We start from the raw sequence: 21,039 nt of genomic DNA, 5'->3' as shown, positions 1-21,039 counted from the left end.
GGGACACGGTGGCTTAGTGGTTAGCATGTTTGCCTTGCACCTCCGTGGTTGGGTGTTCGGTCCCTGCCTCCGCCCTGCGTGCATGGTGCTTGCATGTTCTCCCTGTGCTTTGGTAGTTTCCTCCCCCAATCCAAAGACATGCATTGCAGACTGATTGGCATTTTCTAAATTGTGTCTGCGATGGCTGGCATCCCGTCCAGTGTGTCCCGAGTTCCCTGGGATAGTCTCCAGGCTTCCCTGTGACCCCTGTGTAGGACAATAGATGGATTTTAGTCTTTGCTTTCTCTCTGGAGGCGTATATATTTTTTTATTGGTGGCACTTTTAATAAAAAACTAACAGAAATCTTCTGTTAAACTAAACTAAGAAACAGTAATATCAGTTTGTAAGTAAGGTGTAACTTTTATATTTCCCATTGAATGAACACTGAAAGCGAGAAGCAGTACAAGCTGAAATGTGCTGCTCCTTTTATTGACCCTGTCATATAAACACTGAGGTGGAAAACCATCACATATTGGTTTCATAAAAGAAGAACGATGTCTCAGAGCTCTTGAGAAGTGAATTTTCTTCTTGAGCAGTGAATGTTTACATACCCTAAAGAAAACCCAAATGTAATAATGTTGCCCACCCCCCACTCCCTCTCGTAATTTTTCCGCTGTCCGTCTGTCTTAGGTGAAAAGCTGGAGCTCTTCTTGCGCTCGCTCAACAGCAGTAAGCCTCTGTATCTGGGACAGACAGGTCTAGGCACCACAGAAGAACTGGGCAAGTTGGCACTGGAGCCTGGAGAGAATTTTTGCATGGGTGGCCCGGGCATGATCTTCAGCCGAGAGGTGCTGCGCATGATGGTGCCTCACATTGGCACCTGTCTGAGGGAGATGTACACGACGCATGAGGATGTAGAGGTGGGCCGCTGTGTCCGGCGATTTGGGGGAACCCAGTGCGTCTGGTCATATGAGGTAAGCCAGTGTTAGTGCATGGCATGGAGGCTTAGATGTACATGTTTCTCCTTATTTGCTAAGTGATATCAAGTTTTCTGTTTTTACCTGTATTTTAATTGAACAAGAATGATCCAAAATTATTTGTATGTGCAACACTGTGTGTAAACTATAGGGTTAATAATTAAAGCTGCAGTACTGAACTTTTGCCTCTCTATCGCCATCTCTGTTTGAAACATAGAACTGCAAGTTACTTGTGGAGTTGTTTTTTTCCCCATGGGTTGAGCTTCTGCTCTGCTGCGCTGCGTGGATGAATCTGATGGTTTGTGGTATTCGTATGGGTTGTATATTATTGTATATAGTATATTGTATTGTATATTATACTTGACAACAGAGGTGTTTGGGGATAAAGGTTTCTTGGAGTAGAGGTGATTTGCTCTCTCTCTCTCATAGCTAATAGACCATAGACCAGGGTGTCCAATCTTATCTGGAAAGGGCTGGTGTGGGTGCAGGTTTTCATTCCAACCAAGCAGAAGCTACAAATGAGTCTACTGAAAGCCAAGATCAACTGATTAAACAGGTGGAATCAGGTGTGGCTCCTGCTTGATTGGAATGAAAACCTGCACACACATTGGCCCTTTGCGGATAAGATTGGACACCCCTGCCATAGACCATAGCAAAAAAATAAACTCGATACTTAGCTGAATCAAGCAAACAAGTGCACTAATGTTAGCTATCTACCTATTGAGCCACTGAAATGTCTGACCCGTTCAACAGAAGAAAAGTTATCTCTGCATCATACTTCAACCACTTCAAATCCAGAGTTTTCGGCAAATCTCAAAAGCCATGCCGATATTTATTCTGGCTTTAGCTCGGGCTCTGTTGCTTTCCCTTTTTGACTGCAGGCTCTCAGCAGTGCGAGGTTTCTTGATTTTGACAACCGCTGATACCCCAGATGTCAACGATGACTGCGATTAGAACGATTCAGATTGAAAGCAGCCATCTAGATGACAAGTTTCAATTCTAAGCAACTCTTGTAAGGACAAGCTACAAACATCCTCAGCCCCCTACACACACGATATAGAAGCTGGCTCTTCTTCTTTCTTTTAACGGACATGACATAACCACGCAAAGGCCTAGTGCCGTCAATGGCCACACAAATGACGTCAAACTGACGTTTGCTGCGAAATCCGACCCGACAGCTCAAATGATAAATCATAATTATAAGCTTATTGTTGTGAATCGGGGTAAGGAAAGGAGACAGTTTTGAACACTGTTTTTTTTTTTTTTTTTTACATACTTGCTCAGTAATTGATTTTTGTTCATTTTTAACCCCCAAAAACTTTGATAATGCAGCTTTAATAATCATGTGCAGAACTGAGCCAGTTTCAGTGTGATTCAGCAGTATTATGCTGTTGTCTTTTCTGGTGCTGTTAACAATGAATGTGTTCGCCAGAAACAACTAGCAAATGACAAAAGTAATATTTGTTAGAATATAGTGTAGCATTGCCAACTAACAGCTCCAGGGTTCCAGGTTCAGTCCTGAGCTTGGATTACTCTCTGGGTGGAGTCTCTCGTGTTCTTCCTGTATACGTGTGGGTGTCCTCTAGGGAAAATTACAGGATGATGAGGCTCCCTGATGCTGCGTTCACACATACAGCGATCTTATCGCTGCAAGTCGCCAGCCGCTGTACTATGAAGTCACTGTTTGTTGGTGCTGCTTGTTCCCGGCCGCCGAAGCAGCGACAAGCCGGACACTTCACCAAAGATAGGAGCTACACTAGATTGCAACAAAAAGTGAATGTTTCATTATTATTTATTCATTTAATTAATTAACTTATTTTTTGTTTTAAACCCGCTAAGATCCTAAGCTAAGCTACATTTGCATTTATTTACATTTATTCATTTAGCAGATGCTTTTATCCAAAGCGACTTACAAATGAGGAAATACAAGCAAAGCGAAATATCAAGCGGAGAACAATACAAGTGCTACTATACTAGATCTTTAATTGAGTTCTAGAGCAGCAAAGTGCGCAGCGTAGAGGTGTAAAAGCCAGAGTAGGGTTTTTTTGTTTTGTTTTTTAGGATAATGTAGGGTTGGCGTTTTAGGGGTTAGTTAGGTATGCACGGAAGAGGTGGGTCTTTATCTGTTTTTTGAAGATAGTGACAGATGACAGCAAAAAGCTAAGCTTTTTAAACACAGCATTTTTAAAAAAAGTTAAGCTTTTCATGCACAGCATTTACAATGACAGCAAAAAGCTAAGCTAATTGGCTACTGCCACAATGACACTGCTTCTGCTAGTGAGCGCGGGTGGCCATGGGTGATGTGTACTCACTCTTCTTCACTCATATTGGTAGTTGCTGCACCAAGTTGGTCCAAATTTGCATGAAGTTGAACTTTTCTAAACTTTGTCGCGTCGCTGGACACACCCACATCCAGTCACCAGTGGTCGCCATCGTGCATGTTACCGGAAGTCGCCAGATCTCATTGAAAATGAACGGTCTCCGGCCGCATTGTCTCTGCGAGTAGCTCTGTGTGTGAACATACCTTAAAACTGGTGGAAGTGGTAGCTGAGCAGTTGAGATGTTGGACTTCTGATGGGAAGGTTGTGAGTCCAAGCTGCCACTTTTAGGCTCTTGAGCATGGCCCTTAACCCTCAACTACTCAGTTTTATATATGAGATCATTGTAAGTCGCTCTGCATAAGGGCGTCTGCCAAATGCTGTAACATAATGTAGCGTAACTTACAGATCATAAACTGAACTAATTCTATCTGAGACTTTCTTTCTTTCTTTTTTTTTTTAAAGCAAAGGGTCGTCACACCAAATATTGCCTTTGTTTCATTTATTACTGTCTAGTGCTTTTTGTAGTATTTTTTTAAAATGGAGAAACATTTAATTACGTTATTTTTGAAGGCGTCTTTGTTCTACAGCATTTCTTTGCATGACTTTTGCACAGTACTGTATGTGTTCCGACATTAAGCCCGGCATTCCTGGATTAGACCCTGGATCTGGCGCGACACTGACACGGATAAAATGGTAACTAAATATGAATGAATGAGTGAATGAAAGAAAGCAGTGAATGGAGAAAAGAGCACAAGAGGAATTGCACTTACTTAATGGAGTCTTTATACTCTTGGATATCAATCATTTAGACCTGTTTTAATTTAATGAAAAGATTTAAGAACATGAAGTTCCTTGATTTAACAGCCAATACCATTTACAGTAGTATTCATCATGCTCAGGAGGAGTCGACTGGTCTTGCGGAGCACAGGAAATCTAAATCACAAAATAAAATTTGTGTGTCTCATTATTTACCGTTAAAGTAGGCAGACGTTGATTTTATTTGAAAGTTGGCAGATGTTTCACTGGACTGGGGAGTGGCCTGAAGGCAGCCCGTTGAAGACAGGTGTGTTGGTAACATGCTATTTTGAACTCCTGTTGGATTCATGGTGTCATCAAGGGCGTTGTGCTCCAGGCGGCCTTGCAGTCTGCCTGTCGGTGTTTGCTATCTCCATCTTAACGCCTTCTCAACCTCTTCATTATTTATGAGATTTGTAGGCCTGAATACAGAGCGAGGCTGCGGTATGGTTTAGCAGCTTTTCCCATGGAAGGAAACAACCGTAGCCATCTTACAGTAAACAACTGCAGGCAAACTATTCGAGTGGCAGAGAGAACATCACAGTAACTTATTTAAAGATCCTCAGCGGAGTTGCATCGTGCATCTCATAACTTCCCGAGTTATTGTAGTCTGGAGAGTTCACAAGGACCACTTTTAGTGCAGTTCTGCATATCTTGCATTCAGAGCAATCTACTGTAAAATCTCATTTCAGACACCATGTGCTCTAAGACACATTAGTTTACTGCTAGTAGGATTTAAATAAATATAATAGCTAAGTCCATGGACATTTCCAAACCACATTTCCCAGAGATTAATAAAGAAATTGAATTCATGGGTAAAGCGAGTTTTTACCAACATACTGTATGTACTACATGTATTATTTAGAGATTGTTTAATCCTCCCTTTTGCAAACTGAAACCGCTTCCCCGGTCTCATATCCATATTGATTAAAGAAGATTCCTGCAAGTTTCCTCCTAGCAGGAGTCAGTTTGGGTTCAGCCCTCTCTGGTATCACACCCTTCTGCTCTTCAGCAGCGCTGATGAATTTCAGCGAGTCTCCACAATAATTAGAGTATCTATGCATGCGCATGTTTAATTCATTGCGTGTCATGGTGGTGTTGGCATACTTATTAATATAATCACATATTTGTTCCCCTGCTTTGCCACTTCATATAAGTGCACATGATGGTGACTTAACGGACCTCATTTTAGCCTTTCACAAATTAAAAATTGATACATATTTTATTGGGAATATTGACCTTTTACACAACAAATACAAGCTATCTAAAATATTCCCCAAATAGAATCTGCAACTACTTTTGCTGCTAGAATAATGTGAGTCATAGTGAGAGCATTTGCAGTCTACTGCGGTAAAAAGAGCCCTTGGGCATTGTTTGCTTTTACATCTGAGATTTGAAGGGTTTTCTGCTTGTTCACGTAAAGCTAGTCAGCCTCGGCCAACACCGTTAATAAGGAACAAACTTTATCTTTGTGTTTGGCTTTTAAACCCAACTGCATACAAAACACAATAGTGCAGAGCAAAGAACAATCTCACGTTGGTGTCAAAAAACATTTTCTCTAAAACCCCCCCCATGAAACACAATCCCTTCAAGAGTCCTACAAATCACCAAAAATTCCTTTTGTTCTAGGACTTTGAGCAGGGAGTCGGCCATTTTAAGGTCTGTCTCAATTGTAAAGTCCTTCCATTGCACCGGAACATTCGCTCAACCCAAGGAGCATCGATGTTCACTATGTTCCCTTACTGGAAATGACATCATATTTTCTGAAGCCTTTCAGTTCTAAAAAAATGGAGGTTGAACTCTCGGCCAACTTCGGGCTACAAATGTAAGTAGCTTGTTATCGTTGTTGTAGCTCTCAGATGATTGCTTACATTATCGATTTTAACTTTTTATTTGACAACGCTCTATATACGGTTTGTTTGAACCTAATGACTTTTAAGTGTTTAACGATTTAAAAGATAATAATAAAATTCACTAGCTTCCGTATGACCCTGCTTGACCTATTATGACAGAAAAGAAATATTTGTAAGTATTTAATTTTGGTGACGTTTTACCACGCGAGTACGTAGTCATGTTGCTGGAAATTCAGTTATCAAAGTCCCAGTGTCCTTTCCAGTGCCCTAACTCATGTACACCATATACTGATATACTACCTACTGATGTAGGGAGCTGGTTGAGACATACCCCATGTTTACACTTACCTGATGCTCAGTGTAACTTGTCCTCCTGACATACTGAACCTTCTCATTGTTATTGCTTTTCTGGTTTTGATCTTTGACTCTTTTCCTGGTTCCTGATTCTAGTCTTGTCTACTTTGACAGTCTGTTTGTTGATCCTTGCTTGTGATCACGTTTACATTACGACCTTGCCTTGTGTTTGGGATATATCTGCCAGTTCTAAAATAAAGCATTTTAACCTGCACCCGCAACCTACTCTGCCATCTGACACATGGGTAAAATATAATTGATGTAAGTGCATCGTGTAACGTGGTCTATGTCAGGCAAGCTTCATATCTGAGCTCTCGCATGAAAGTAAAAACCTCTGTTTCATGATATTCCAGTCCTGATGCACACTTTTAGTCTCAACAAGATGCCCTGTGAACCTTTCTGGCAAGCTTTAAAAAAAAATCAAATCAACAAAAACAACTGAATAGTGCGCTTCCTATTTGTATCTGATTAGAACACATTCTCTGTTCATTCCAACTAATATATTCATATATATCTCGTACTTACTAATGCATTTAAACATCAAAAATAGCACCTCAATATACATTCCAGCATAATAATAATAATAATAATAATAACAACAATAATAATGCAGAACGTAATCACTATATTGATGTACTGTATCGAGCTGCATTTGTACCAAACCACAGTACATGACTATAGCTATAGATTTATGAAGCACTTATTAAAATGGAATTTTCTGGTGCGTTTCTAAGGTTTTTACAGAAAATGATATGGCACATTGCAAAGATGGGTTGATAAATTCACTGAGCTTTGTGATGTTTCTGCCATCATCTCTCCTGATCAAGACTTACCGTAGGAAATCAAGTTATCCTTGAGACACTTCACAGGGTATATGTCATTGATTGATAATTTATAGCACTACAGAAGATTTAGAGTAAATTGGACTGACGTCTGTATTTGAGGGCTGATTTGCATTTGTAGGCAACATCTTCATTCTTTGTATTCAGGGACATAATGATTTAACTCGCTTTGTTGCACTGGGCCGTCTGTGCTGTACTTCTCGGCAGTGCTCCTGAAGCATTATTCAAGCCTTTAAATTGGACCACAATTTTAGCACTGTAACCCAGGCGACAGGGATAATTCTATAATACTGATTCTGCTGACTTTGTATTGAGCTGCACTGAGTCTGGGGGTGTGTGATCACGAGAACAACAATTTGCTTGTACTCACTCCTACAAGTTTCATAGTTTCCAGACTAACTGACCAATTTGTGACGCAGAGGCCTGGCTGTACATGAAAAACAAGAGTGTGCAAATCATGTTTGTGAAAAATTTTGCTTCATACTGGAGAATATCCGTTCAACTGATGGTGTTTGTAAGATTGCGATCAGGAAGTTAGGCAAGGTCCTCAGACTGAGGCTCAGGAATGCGTAATATACAAAGGCAACACAATTTTAATGGCCAGATTGGTTAGTAATCTAACTGTACATCATTACATGGAAATAGCTTAACTGCTATACACCTGTTTCCTCTCAAGGTTTTGTCCTTATTCCATCTTAGTGATGCTTTTCTTGCCATTGCAACATTCAATTTTCTGTAAAGCTGTTTTTGTGATAATGCCTGATTACCTACCATTTAAAGGGCTATACAAATACATTTGAATTGACTCGACTCAAGTAATACTACATAATACGCTATTGAATGTTCAAGTGGTAGATTTGCACAAACGTCCATGTTATAAGAAGAAACATGTTCGCGCTACCAGGACGAAAACATCCCAGTTGCTAGATTTTGCAACGTGCTGACGCAGACTTCATCTTGCCTTTCCTTAAAAAGGCAAACGAAACATATATTTAACATGGAAATAAGTAAAAATGTGCACACTAAGACTTCTCTAGAGTGCTTTGGAAATAAGCTTACTTGGCAGGTGTATGTGAAGGGGACTAACAGTTTAAATGTTGTGTAACATCACTACTTATTGCACCCAGTTGCATAGATTTGATAAATGTTATATCACTGCCTTTGTTTAACCTAGACACAGCAACGCCACATCTTTTCTATGCAATATACCACAGCAACAGGGCAGAAACAATTGCAAAACTTGTACACAAACTTTCCACTCCCTCTGTCTAGGTTAAGAAATAGTCAATAAACTGGGACTCCATTGTTGAATGTGCAGTTGCAAACAGGAAGAAACGGTGTTGTTTAAATGAAATAAATTTTTTTCAATTATAACAATATATGGCACTGTGGCCTAGGAGGTTATGATTATATGTTTGCATTAACAATTCAGTTTTCATTGTTTCATTCCAATTTGAAATGTATCAAAATAAATAAAAACACATTGAATTCAACGTGGCTGTCAATTTATGCCTATGAAACCTTTTCTTTCATCACTGAACAGATTATACGATTAAGTGCAGTATAATATGGTAATTTGACAAGCTGTGTTTTATGTCTTATTAATTAATTTTCATGTTCTTAAGAGAAGAACAGAGAGGCTAGTCAGGAAACTCCTGTTATAGCTGCTATATTGTAAATCATAACAGGAACTAACTTATTTCTCTATAACTATAAATGTAGAAGTAACTAACATAATAAACATGTATAAAACTATAAATGTATAAGCATAACTATAAACCACCACAGCATGGATTATATTTCTATAACGGCCTGCCATTTTTCCATTCGCTACATAGTACACTTCTGTACACAGAGTATTTTGAAGAAACACTGAAATTTCACAAGGCAGAAAGTGACCATAGGTATGTGAATGATGCGGGAGTACTGTATATACAGTCAGGCACACTAATATTTGGACATTGAAGAAGTTACTGTTCTTTTAACTGTCGACCACAGGATATTGGAGTTGAAATTATATAATATATATGAGCTCACAGTGTAGACTTTCAGCTTTAATTTGAGCATATTTAGATCCAAATCAAATGAACAATATTATTACAGCACTTTATTATATATATATATATATATATATATACGGTTCCTCTTTTTTTAGGCAAGAAAAAGTAATTATAAATTAAATAGTCATTTTTAATACTAGGTTGCAGTCAATGAGTGCCTGAAGTCTGCAACCCATAGCTGTCACCAGATGCTGGTTTTTGTCCTGCTGCTTTTGTCAGCTTTCATATCATCAGTCAATACAAGGAACCAGTACTCTTCTTTTCCCATCTTTTTCTTTCTTTCTTTCTTTCTTTCTTTTTTTAAATTTTTTTGTTGTTGTTTTGGCAAACTTTAATCTGGTCTTCCTGTTGTTGAGGCTTACCAGTGGTTAACACCTTGATTGTTGACTTTGACACAGATACACCTACATCCTGGAGGATGTTCTTGATCTAGCTAACTGTTGTGAAGGGTTTTTTTTTTCTTCTGAAGAATCTTTCTTCTTCTGAAGGGTACTCTCTCACCAGAGAAAGAATTCTTCTGTTATTCACCATTGTGTTTTCTGTGTTCTTCCCAGCCTTTTGTTGTTCCTGAACTCACCACTGTGCTCTTTCTTTTTAATAATGCATCAGATGATTGATTTGGGCACTCATAATTTTTTTGCTATCTGTAATATGGATTTGTTTTTCAGGCGAATGATGGCTTGCTTCACTGGCAATGAGCTCTTTGGATTTCATATTGAGAGTTAATGGCAGCAGATTGTAAATTCATATGCCACACTTGAAATCAGTTCTAAACCTTTTATCTGCTTACTTGTAACTGAAATAATGAGAAAATAACACACACCTAGTCGTGGAACAGCAGAGCAGCCAATTGTCCAATTACTTTTGGGCCGCTATAAAGTGGACCACGTATAAAAATTGGTAGACAGTGGTGGTAGACCCCTAAAAGTTTATTTCCACTCAAGTGTAAATAATAGTGACATTTTACTCTGTTGAAATGCTAAAGTGAGTGAAAACAGTGAAAGTGGTCATTAGAGCAGTTAGTCTTGCTTCAGAGGTTTTCTGTTTCATTTCTGCCAGATTATACTGTCATGGTGTTTATTTTTATGTCAATATTTTTATGATACTAAATATAGCAAATAGGAATCCAGGCAAAGCTTACCTTTTTCCTCAGTTTTATTTTCCTTTGTTTGGCCATCATTGGGATAAAATGAATGAGCATCACCTGTCTCCACTATTCATCACAGCTGGGCTTAAGACTGTGTTTGTGTTTGTTGGGTCGAACTGCTAAAAGCTGTGCTCACTTGTTAGAAGGGAATACTCAAACAAGGGCTGTCATTATTTTGAATGGTTGTTGTGTGATTATGAAGTGAGAATAGTTTGTCAGTGCTTAGTCACTGCCCGCTCTGTGCAAATGGCCGGTGGAGGAAATGTCTCTGATTGGCAATAAACCTCAGAAAAGGACAGCTAAGATTGGTCTGAAAGCAGTTCTGCTTATTTCTGCATATCAGTAGTTGATTATGAGTAGATTTTAAGTAATTTGCTTTTTAAAGTAAATGTGGGGCGCACAGTGGCTTAGTGGTTAGCACGTTTGCCTCACAGGGTTTGCCTCACAGGGTTTGCCTCACAGGGTTTGCCTCACAGGGTTTGGGGTTCGATTCCAACCACAGTCCTATGTGTGCATGTTCTCCCCGTGTTTCCTCCGGGTACTCCGGTTTCCTTCCCCAGTCCAAAGACATGCATGGTAGGCTGATTGGCTTGTCTAAAGTGTCCATAGTGTGTGAATGTATATGTGATTGAGCCCTGCAATGGATTGGCACCCCATCCAGGCTGTACCCTGCGCCTTGTGCCCCATGCTCCCTGGGACAGGCTCCAGGTTCCCCTTGACATAAAAAATGGATGGATGGATGCATGGATCTTGGTGCAGTTTGTGGTTTACCGAATAGAATGCAATGCTTGTGACCCTTTTTATACTACATATGACATTTTGTTAAAGTCAAAGCCGTAGTGTGCTGCAGGTTCTATGTTTTGGCTGCCCGCAATCTTAAGTGACCAGGCTAAAAAGTGGTATCTGATGTAATGTGATAACTTATGGAAAATTAGCTAGGTAGTTAACTGCATTAATACAGATTAATGGAAACAGATGAGTATATGGTCATGTGCCACATTTACATTATGACATGTTTAACTGCAAAGTTATTGTGCGTGGTACTAGCAACACAGTTACATATATGACAACCTTGCAGTTTATTTTTGCTTGGTTTTTGTCATTTTTTCCCCCCAGGTATCCGTGTGCGTTCTGATTCTGAAACGATGGTCTGTTGTCTGTGCATCCTGATTAATCCATTAAGTAAACATAGTTCATCATCAACCAGATCATGCCTTGTCTGATGTGCATAGTGCAGCAGGTGGTGGGTTTTGGAACCAATAGTTCACTAATAGTTACAGCACAGAGGAGCATCACACCACTGTGAAACACATTACATTTAAACATAGCTATGCTATGAGGCTAGAAGTTTGTGGAAACCTGACCATTACACCTATATGTACTTTTTGAACATCCCATTCCAGATTTAGTTCTGTTTTGCTGTTAGAATTAGCGCTACTCTATTGGGAAGGCTTTCCACTAGATTTTGGAGCATGGCTGTGGGAATTTGTACTAATTCAACCACAAGAGCATTACTGAGGTCAGACACTGATGGCGGGTGAGGACACCTGGCTCATAGATGGCGTACCAGTTCATCTCAGAGGTGTTCAGTGGAGTTCTTCCAGTTTAACCTTAACAAAACATGTCTTGATAAACCTCAATTTGTGCACTGCCATGCTGGAACAGGGTTGGGCCTCTTAGCTAAAGCGAAAGGAAATTGCAATGCTACAGCATACAGAGACATAAGCATTTTACCAAATAGTATACATAGCAAATGAAAACTTTTCAAAAGTCATCATTGTAAAAGTCAATAAAGAGTAGGGGTTTTTTTCCCCAGATTTTTGAAACTTCAGTACTGATCCATCAGGCATCTACTAATTAAAAGCTAATAGCTCTGACATGAAATCTGTTTGCCCAGGAGCGTGGGCTAGTGATTTGTCCACATCTGGTACGACAGATTTGCAATCGTGAAAAAACAAAAAAACTAAATAAAGAAAATCAAAAAGGCACAGTACCTTTCATCTAAGAACAAGGTGCCAGGTTTTACCAGATGGCCAATTCAAAACAGCAAATGCATGCCTAATAATGCGATGATGTGTCCTCTGGTCATTTAATGCTGTTCTGTAATTAGATCTTCAAAACCGTGAGGATTGCTTTCAAGGTACTTTAGTCAGCAAGCGCCATTCATGAACTGAGAAAGACGTGGAAATGGACTGCATTAGCACCGTATTGCTGTCATGTCAGCCTAGGATTAAACAAGCAGCAATGCAATATTACAGGGATTTTTTTTAGCTGACATAACATATTTTCCCAAAGCAAGTTCAATAATTATGCAAAATACATTGTATATGTTCGATATAATTTACAGAATAAACGATTATAAATAACACATCTTGTTAGCCAAACACAACACGTGAAGGAAGCATTGCATTTTGCAGTCAAATGACACCTTTCTGTCTAAATAAGGTGTTCCTTGATGGATGTGGTAATTGCTTTCAGAGCATCGACTTTTTTTTTTCGTTTAGTGAAACGTGTCATAACGATTGAGAAAAAAGGAGTGATCTGAGCGAATCCTTTTTCCACCCACCTCCCCTCTGGAACGGCACTGAAAGTGCTAATCTTGCCATCTGCCCTTAAATGAGAGCCAGATATACACGCCAGGATGCTGGAGCTTCATGTCCACATGTCAAGTGTTGGACCTCAAGGTCTTTACGAGCTCCTTCTGCTTCCTTTCAAGTGCTTTTCTCACAGGCTGAAAACGAAGGTTTAGAAGCTGATTAAGTGCACACGTGTAGCCCAGTGCACTTCCCAAATCCAAAGTTAAAGCTGCGCTTATATGTGCGTTCTGGTGTGATTATGCGACTGTTGCCATTTAATAGGAAATGGACTATTTCATAAGCCAGCTGCTGGGAGCCTAGAGGAATGAAGATGATTAAACTGGGTAAAAGATTAAAATCCAGTATAAAAAAAAAAGAATAGCTCAGTTAAAGCCATTTTGATTGCTTTGCGTAGCTGTTTCAGAAAGCTGAATATCTGCTGTTTTGAGCCATCAATACCATTACCGGTTACCTCAGTAAAGTCACGATGCTCCCTGTTGTAGTTAAAAAAGCTGACATTGTGCCAGCATGTGCCTCCCATAATGGCTTAATGGTGCAAATGTCCTTGTGTGCGATTTAACTGCTCTCTTAATACAGGCAATAGTACCCGAGTTTTATCTGTAAGTCAGTATTTGAGTTTATATATGTAGTACAAGTGGTAAAGCCTCACTGCCTACCATTTCAGAAATGCTGAGAGCTTCCAGGCTAATGTGCGACTCATTTGCCCCATTAGAGGAGCACTGAACAGAGTCAGAGTAATCTGTCTTCCAGAGAAATGTGCCATGTACAGGGCTCTCAGCACATTTGGTACCATGTACCACGGAAGCACATAACTAGTTCACAAATTACATACATAATATTTATCAGGGCTGAAACTATCAAGCCAGTTCTGTGTTTATAATGCTTTACAGTTTGCCAATATGTGAGGTAGAATTCTCAGTGGATGGTGGTGCGGTGCGGTGCAGTGTAGTGTTGTGTAAATATGTGCAGAAGATCATTACATGGGCATGTATACTGGAGTTCCTGTGCTCGAAGCTGAGAACTTGTTGTGAGACATAGAAAGGTCCAGTGTGTTAGCATGGCTGTGCTGACAGCCCTGACAGATGGCTGCTGTGAGAAAACATGGTATGCATTTACGTGGTACAGCGTGGCTGTATGTATGTGTATATACAGTCTCCTCCATGGTATGCTTTTACCCTCCATGTCTCCATGGTATGCATTTACCCTCCATGTCTCCATGGTATGCATTTACAGCATGGCTGTATGTATGTGCATATACAGTCTCCTCCATGGTGTGCCTTTTACGTGCCTCAGCGTGGCTGTATGTATGTGTATATACAGTCTCCTTCAAAAGTATTGGAATGCCAGTTCTTTTGTTTTTGCTATGTACTGAAGACATTTGAAGAAGAAGTATCCTTTATTTGTCACATATACATTACAGCAGAGTGAAATTATTTTCTTCAAATATCCCAGCTTGTTAGGAAGTTGGTTAAGGGCCTTGCTCAAGGGCAAAAAGCGGCAGCTTGGTGGTGCTGGGATTTGAACCCCCGACCTTCTGATCAGTAACTCAGAGCCTTAACCGTTATCATCCAACACCACTGGGCCTTTAACACACCTAGATGTGTTAAACAACTTAAAACATGCCACTTTTTGTGTGAAGCCGCCCATTTTTCAAGCGATCAAAAATATTGGAACACGTCGCCTAGGTGTGCCCTGTTAGACTGATTGTTTAAACAGTTAATAAGCGCAATATGCGTTGCGCTTCTGCCACATGATTGGCGGATTAGATAACCGTATGCATGAGCAGGTGTACAGCTATTATTTTTAAAGTGGCTGGTGAGTGCATGTGTGTTCAAGAACCTTCGATGAATACACTTGTCACATTATGGCTGCTATATACCGTACAGCATACACTCAGGGACTCGGCTTCAAACTGAATATATTTGATACATATTTGTCACCAGAATTAATTCACCACTTTGATTTGTAACACTAAAACCCCAGATGCCTTAGCGATAATATTTATCCGAGTATCATATATTTCATGCTCTGCTAAGATGTCTAAGGGTTGTGCTAAATGAATGGTAGTTTCTTGTTACTTATGCATCACTTTACATAGTAAAACGCTTCATGAAAAATACATTTGTTAAAAAAAAAAACCCAAATAAATCTCTTGCTCTTGTATTTTCTTTTCCAGCATGAATAAAAAGGACACCATGCGGAGTTTACCACCTTTTAGTTCATGATTTTGCTTTGAGGTACCAGCACACACACGTGTGCACACACACACACACACACACACACACGCGAGCACACACGTACGCACACACGCACGCACGCACGCACGCACGCACGCACACACGCACACACATACGCACTCAAAATCAGTTCTCTACACAACTTTCAATATGCCGTTGACACATTGGATACTAATGAACCCTCCACTACTCCTGAGTCTATTTTTACTCATTCTTACCGCATTGACTTTGGTGTGTCTGTGTTTGCTGCTGCCAGCTGTGGATCTGACTGGTGTGTATTGATTCACATTCTCTGTTTGCAAACGTGGCTCCCTGCACCACAGCTACTGTGACAGAGCCTGGCCTGTATGTGGGAGCTGTGCTGACTTCGCCCATTCCACACTTTCTCTCTCTCTCTCTCTCTCTCTCTCTCTCTCTCTCTCTCACACTCTCTCTCTCTCTCTCTCTCTCTCTCACACACACACACCCACACACACACACACACACACACACTCTGGCCTCACATCAGCCCAGATGAATTGCTTCCCTTGCCATAGCAACACATTGCTGGAGAAGCCCGATAGGAGCTCACTCTCACGTAGACGCAAGTGCTCTAACTATGAAACTAATGACATTTCTATTTCTCCAGGAATATCTTGTTTTATCTTTTTGGTCCTGGCTTTTTGTTGTTGTTGTTTATATCATGGCAGTACTACATAGAGAGATATATATATATACTGACGTGTGTGTCAGTGCACAGTGAAGCTGAATGACAATGATATCTTCGTGTTACTTTAGATTCAGCTCCTCTCTGTCTGTCTCTCTCTCTCTCTCTCTCTCTTGCTCTCGCTCTCTCTAGGGTGATGTGCTGAAGGCAGGCTTGGAGCTTTGCATTAATCCATATGTATGACTTTCGCTTATGTTTTATTTATTGCCTTGCCCAGTGTCAACCTTTCTCAGTCCACCTGCATGCAGCGTTTAAGCACTATCATAAAAATGCTGCACGATCTGAGGACAGCGCTACTAACGCGCTTAGTTCACAGCCTTGGAAGTAATTCTTTAGGGTTTTTTTTTTTGGCGGGCTGTTGAAGTTTTGAGTCGCTGTGCAGCACTTTGCCGTAAAAGTGGTCGATGGTGGAAATGATAAACATTGTGTCCCCAGCCTTGAGCTTTAAGGGTGGAGTTACCTTGATTTGCAGCAAGGCCAAACTGGCGTAAGCCTTGCTTTTGGCTTGTGCCTCTAAGTACTCACTCATGTTTAGTGGTACACATTTAATCATGTCACCCTCATTGCAAACAGCAATGGTTTCACTAACAGAAGCCACAGGCACTATTTATACCCACTACCTGTTGGTTTAAGACTTCTAAATGTCGATTGTAGTCACAAACGAGCGCATATCCGACAAGCAACGCGAATCCTGCTAATCAAGGGTAGTAAAAATGCATCTGATGAATTTTTCAGTTTTACACTCCAAGCTGTCCCTCTCCATTACAAGCTTTGGCAAATGTTTAATGTGGATTTCAGCGGGTCCTCCGAGACTGCTTTCTACTGCGCAGGATTCTTTTACACAGTCACCCAATTCAATTACTATAGCAACTCTCCTTCAAGGAATATACTATACAAAGATGGAGTCGAGGATTTCAGGAGAGACAAGGATTTATAAACGTTACGCAACTCAAGAGTGTATTGAGCTTGATCCCTGCATAGTTGTTCTAAAACACAACACTTGTACCGCTTGTTCGAATATGTTATCGTTTCTATAGTAACAGCTAATTCACAGGGACTTGTTTGGCAGATGCTCCACATAATCTAAGACTGATAAAAAAAAAACATGCTGTTATTTAACGACAAAAGTATAATTGTTGATAAAGTAAACTTTTCTGTAAGGAGATGAATATTTAACATTTATGGAAGGAACATCCAGCGTGAGTGCTTTGTAGAGGTCAGTAAGTTTTCCGACACAGGAAACTCTTCAGGACATGGAGCTTTGCACTTTCTGGGTTCTCAGTGACATGACGAGCTGCATCATTTGTTTATTTATTTAGTCGTATTAACTAGAGAAAGAAGAGACCGGTGAGAGAATGACTGTTTGTATCTGCAAGTGATAACTTGTCTCAACATTAAAAATTTAACTATAAATGATTAACGTATGTTGTAAAAGTACAACATATGGTTGTTTAATAAATATATAAATAAAGATAGGGCTATGTGATATGAACTATATAAGATAGAGCTGCGCGATATGGAGATTCGTATCGTAGGTCGATAGAAAAATGTTTCTTAATAGATTTTTCCTGTATCGTCTATACTGCCAATGCCGCAAAAAGCATTTTTCGGCAGCTCATTTATGTGACTAAGTTCGGAGCTAGGAGCTCTAAGCGGTGTGCTGTAACAAAAACAAAAACAAGCATAGAGGAGAATAACACACAGTGAAACTACGCAGAAACTATCAGCCCAACTGCAAGATGAGGAACTTGTTCCTTCTCTCATATGGATTTCTGAAACTTGAAGTTGAATCTAGTGTTTTAATATTTTGTATTCATATTGCTCCCATTTTCACAGTGCCATGTTTTCCTTATTCTCATGTCTGATCTGTTCAACATGTCGCTTCCGAATAAAAGGAGAGACGAAAATGTGCTTCTCACAGGCGTTCATGTAATTCTCAAAAAGCAGTCACGAATGCATGCAGTTATTTAGTAGATAAAATTTTCTCATCAGTTCTGTAGAGACTTCGCTGTATAGGCCATAGTGAATTGGTTTTGAATTGGTTTAAGAATTATCTATTTGAAAGAACTCAATGAAAGTAGACCCGGTGGAAAAGTATACCTGGATCGCAATTGGCCTACTTATAGTATGTACTAAAAGTATGTACTCTTTTTGTGAAGAAAAAGTACATGCAGTGCTGTGAAGTATTTGCTGATTTCCTGATTTCTTCAGTTTTTGTGTATATCTCATACTAAATTGTTTCAGAAATGAAAACAAGATCTAAGATAAAACAAAGGTGACCTTTTTTTTAAATGATAATGTTATTTATTGAAGCAAAAAAGTTATCCAATACCAACTGGGCCTGTGTGAAAATGTATTTGCCACCATTATTACTAATTCCCCAACTCTATGAAACTGCATTCATAAAGGGGTTCTGCTGGACTAGACACAACCAGGCCTGATTACTGCAAACCCTGTTCAGTCAAATCAACACATAAATAGAACTTTTTCAACAACATGAAGTTGGTTAAAAGGTCTTACCCAATAACACACTACGCCAAAATTGAAAGAAATTCCAGATGAGGAAGAAGGTGATTGAAATACATCAGTCTGGGAAGGGTTACAAAACTATTTCAAAGGCTCTGGGAATCCAAAGAACCACAGTGAGAGCCATTATCTCCAAACTCGCCACAGTATTGAACCTTCCCAGAAGTGGCCGACCTTCCAAAATTCCTCCAAGAGTACAGCAACTACTCTTACAGGAAGTTACATCCAGCAAGTCACCTGTCACCCCCTGGCCCTTAGTGTTTGCATCTTTCATACTAGTTGTGTAGGAATCCCTCATTTGTCCCAAGTGTGAAAAGATGGATGTCAGAATCATATAGCCATATATGTTGGAAAGGGGTCAAATATGCAGATGATGCTGCAAAACCAAAGAATGTGCAGGACCTGGAGGACTTTTCTGAAGAACAGTGAGCAGTTTAACTGCTCAGGACAAACAAGGGTCTCCTGAACAACTATCCCAAAACTTAAAAACAGTCGTTGATCATCCAGGTAACACCACACAGTATTAAGAATCAAGCGAATGTAAACTTATGAACTGGTTCATTTGTGTAAATTTAGTTATTATTGTGTCTTGTGGACTATATGTAAACATCTGTTATGTGAAATAGCTTATTCAGGGCAGAACTAAATAACAAAACAAAATGCAATTTTAATGCGCCCTCTTATTTATTTATTTTAATTATTAACATTTTGCACATTCTGCAAGGGGCATGTAAATTTATGAGCACAACTGTGGGACTTTCCTGTCTTAAAAAAAAAACGATAAATAAAAAAAATAAAAATTGTGATTTTATATATCATTTCATATATGAAATGATTAATATTGTGGTGGAAGATTTTGTCATGTCCAGTATAAGATTTAATATACTTTTACATAATAACATTCTGTACTGTTTGTAAGATTCAAAATGATATAAATGTAATCTAAATATATGGTGTATTTGAACCGCTGCATTAGTCGAACCAATTTCGACCTAGCAATACAGTACGTCTTGTGTTACAGAAGTTTCTAAACCCCTGGTTTCCTTGTACACCTCGACTCTCGCTCCATTTCCCTCTTTATTTTTTTCTCCCTCTCTCTTTCTCTGAATGGTGCTGTTTATGTATTCAGCGTGTAGAGGAGAGAAGTATGATTTATGGCACTGAAGCAGTTGGAGCGGGGCATGTTAATGAGAGTTTTAGTGGAGGACACTGAGGTAGGCTCTGTGCTCGACTTTCTCAGTGTTTTCCAGTGCCAGACTGCCTGCAGGGTCTGCATTAGCATGCGCTGAGCTCAGCTCACCTAGCTGCCCAGACACTAAGGCTAATCCAGTGCAATAAATGCCGATCACCTGCATGCTTTATTACCGATTAGTCAGCACTTCAGTGTAGGCAGAATGTTTTGTTTTTTCTATTTGTTGAATTTTTTATTTTTTTGTTGTTGTTTCTGACTACAATGGATGTACGCTTCATAAAACAAGACATTGTGCTTTTAAATGTGCCACATCGCAATTAATGTTCTCTAACTACTACCATTAGGAAACCGGGGTGCATGTAATGGAGTACAGCGTTGATGTCTAAGGAGAGATGATGTTCACGAAGCATGGCAGGATATATTCTGTACTGTGATAATATTTCAGAATTGCATATCATCAAACTCAGTCACAGCCTGAGATCTGTAGCTATAAATGGATTGCATGTAATATAATGCTCTAACTAAAGCCTAAGGGATTGAAGTGGATCCTTTTTTGGAAGGCACTCACCTTTCTAATCTGTAAAAGCTTTTAGTACCCGCGCTATTGTGGAAACAATAATATCTTAACGAGTACAATTATGATATAAACAGACTAAAGTGCCAGGTGGTAGAGTAGTGCAGCTTTTACATTTTGTAAGCTTCTGAACTGCTCATAGCCCAACAGTTTTTAACTGTTGGTATTTTCTAAGATGCACAGTGCGACAAAGTGACCAGAACACACGTAGGACTGGGAGTATAAATGCCAATCTACAAAGAATAGACAGCACAATTTGTGGCATAGATGTCCTTTGAGGTGCCAGAATAGACAACATGGTGATGACTGCAGCACTTCAGAATGACCGATCCCGTGCCAAGTCTGTTTGTCATTCAGTCCACGAAAGAGTGGTCAATCCACCGAGAGCTTTCCTGACACAGCGTTATTCTGACTAATGCATTGTGCCACAAAGCCTCAGAGCAACCTAACTGGATCCTACTCAGCACCACAGACCTGTCAGTACAGGCAAATGATGATGGATAGGCGCAGTGTATGCAAAGCTTTAGAGACTGCACCAGGAAACAGCTACAGAAAACTTGGAAGGGAAAAAGCACAGACTAAAGTACTGTCAACAAAAGCAGCCATACAAACAGTGTATCTGCACACTGACATATGACATTGGAATCAGATGCCGCCTCCTCTTCTTACATGATTGTCAGGTATTTATTCGATAACAGCAGCGAAGACTTTGCTATTCCATCCTGAAAATGAGCAGCAGTTATCCATAAATGTCGCCTATTAATTGATAGCAGCAACTTGAAATTAATTGCCTTGCTTATCTGAAGTGTATGCCAGAATTGTTTAATTAAGTACACGCCACTTCTAGGTGCTGTGCTCTTGCTGTATCCGAGCTGCTG

General features: G+C 39.8%; 1 protein-coding gene across 2 annotated transcripts in view; it reads left to right on the top strand.

Moving 5' to 3' along the window:
- The window catches only part of chsy3 (chondroitin sulfate synthase 3), a 51,280-nt gene that overhangs the window by 2,482 nt on the left and 27,759 nt on the right, over window positions 1-21,039 (top strand). For both annotated transcript variants that reach the window (XM_053686980.1, XM_017490022.3), the window contains one exon: window positions 671-954. In XM_053686980.1, coding sequence (XP_053542955.1) covers window positions 671-954 — 284 coding nt within the window. The remainder of the gene's footprint in view (window positions 1-670; window positions 955-21,039) is intronic.

Source organism: Ictalurus punctatus, chromosome 16, assembly GCF_001660625.3.
Source record: "Ictalurus punctatus breed USDA103 chromosome 16, Coco_2.0, whole genome shotgun sequence".
Taxonomy (NCBI): Eukaryota; Metazoa; Chordata; class Actinopteri; order Siluriformes; family Ictaluridae; genus Ictalurus; species Ictalurus punctatus.
Note: the sequence above shows the minus strand (reverse complement) of the source record. Positions and strands in the feature narration are given on the sequence as shown.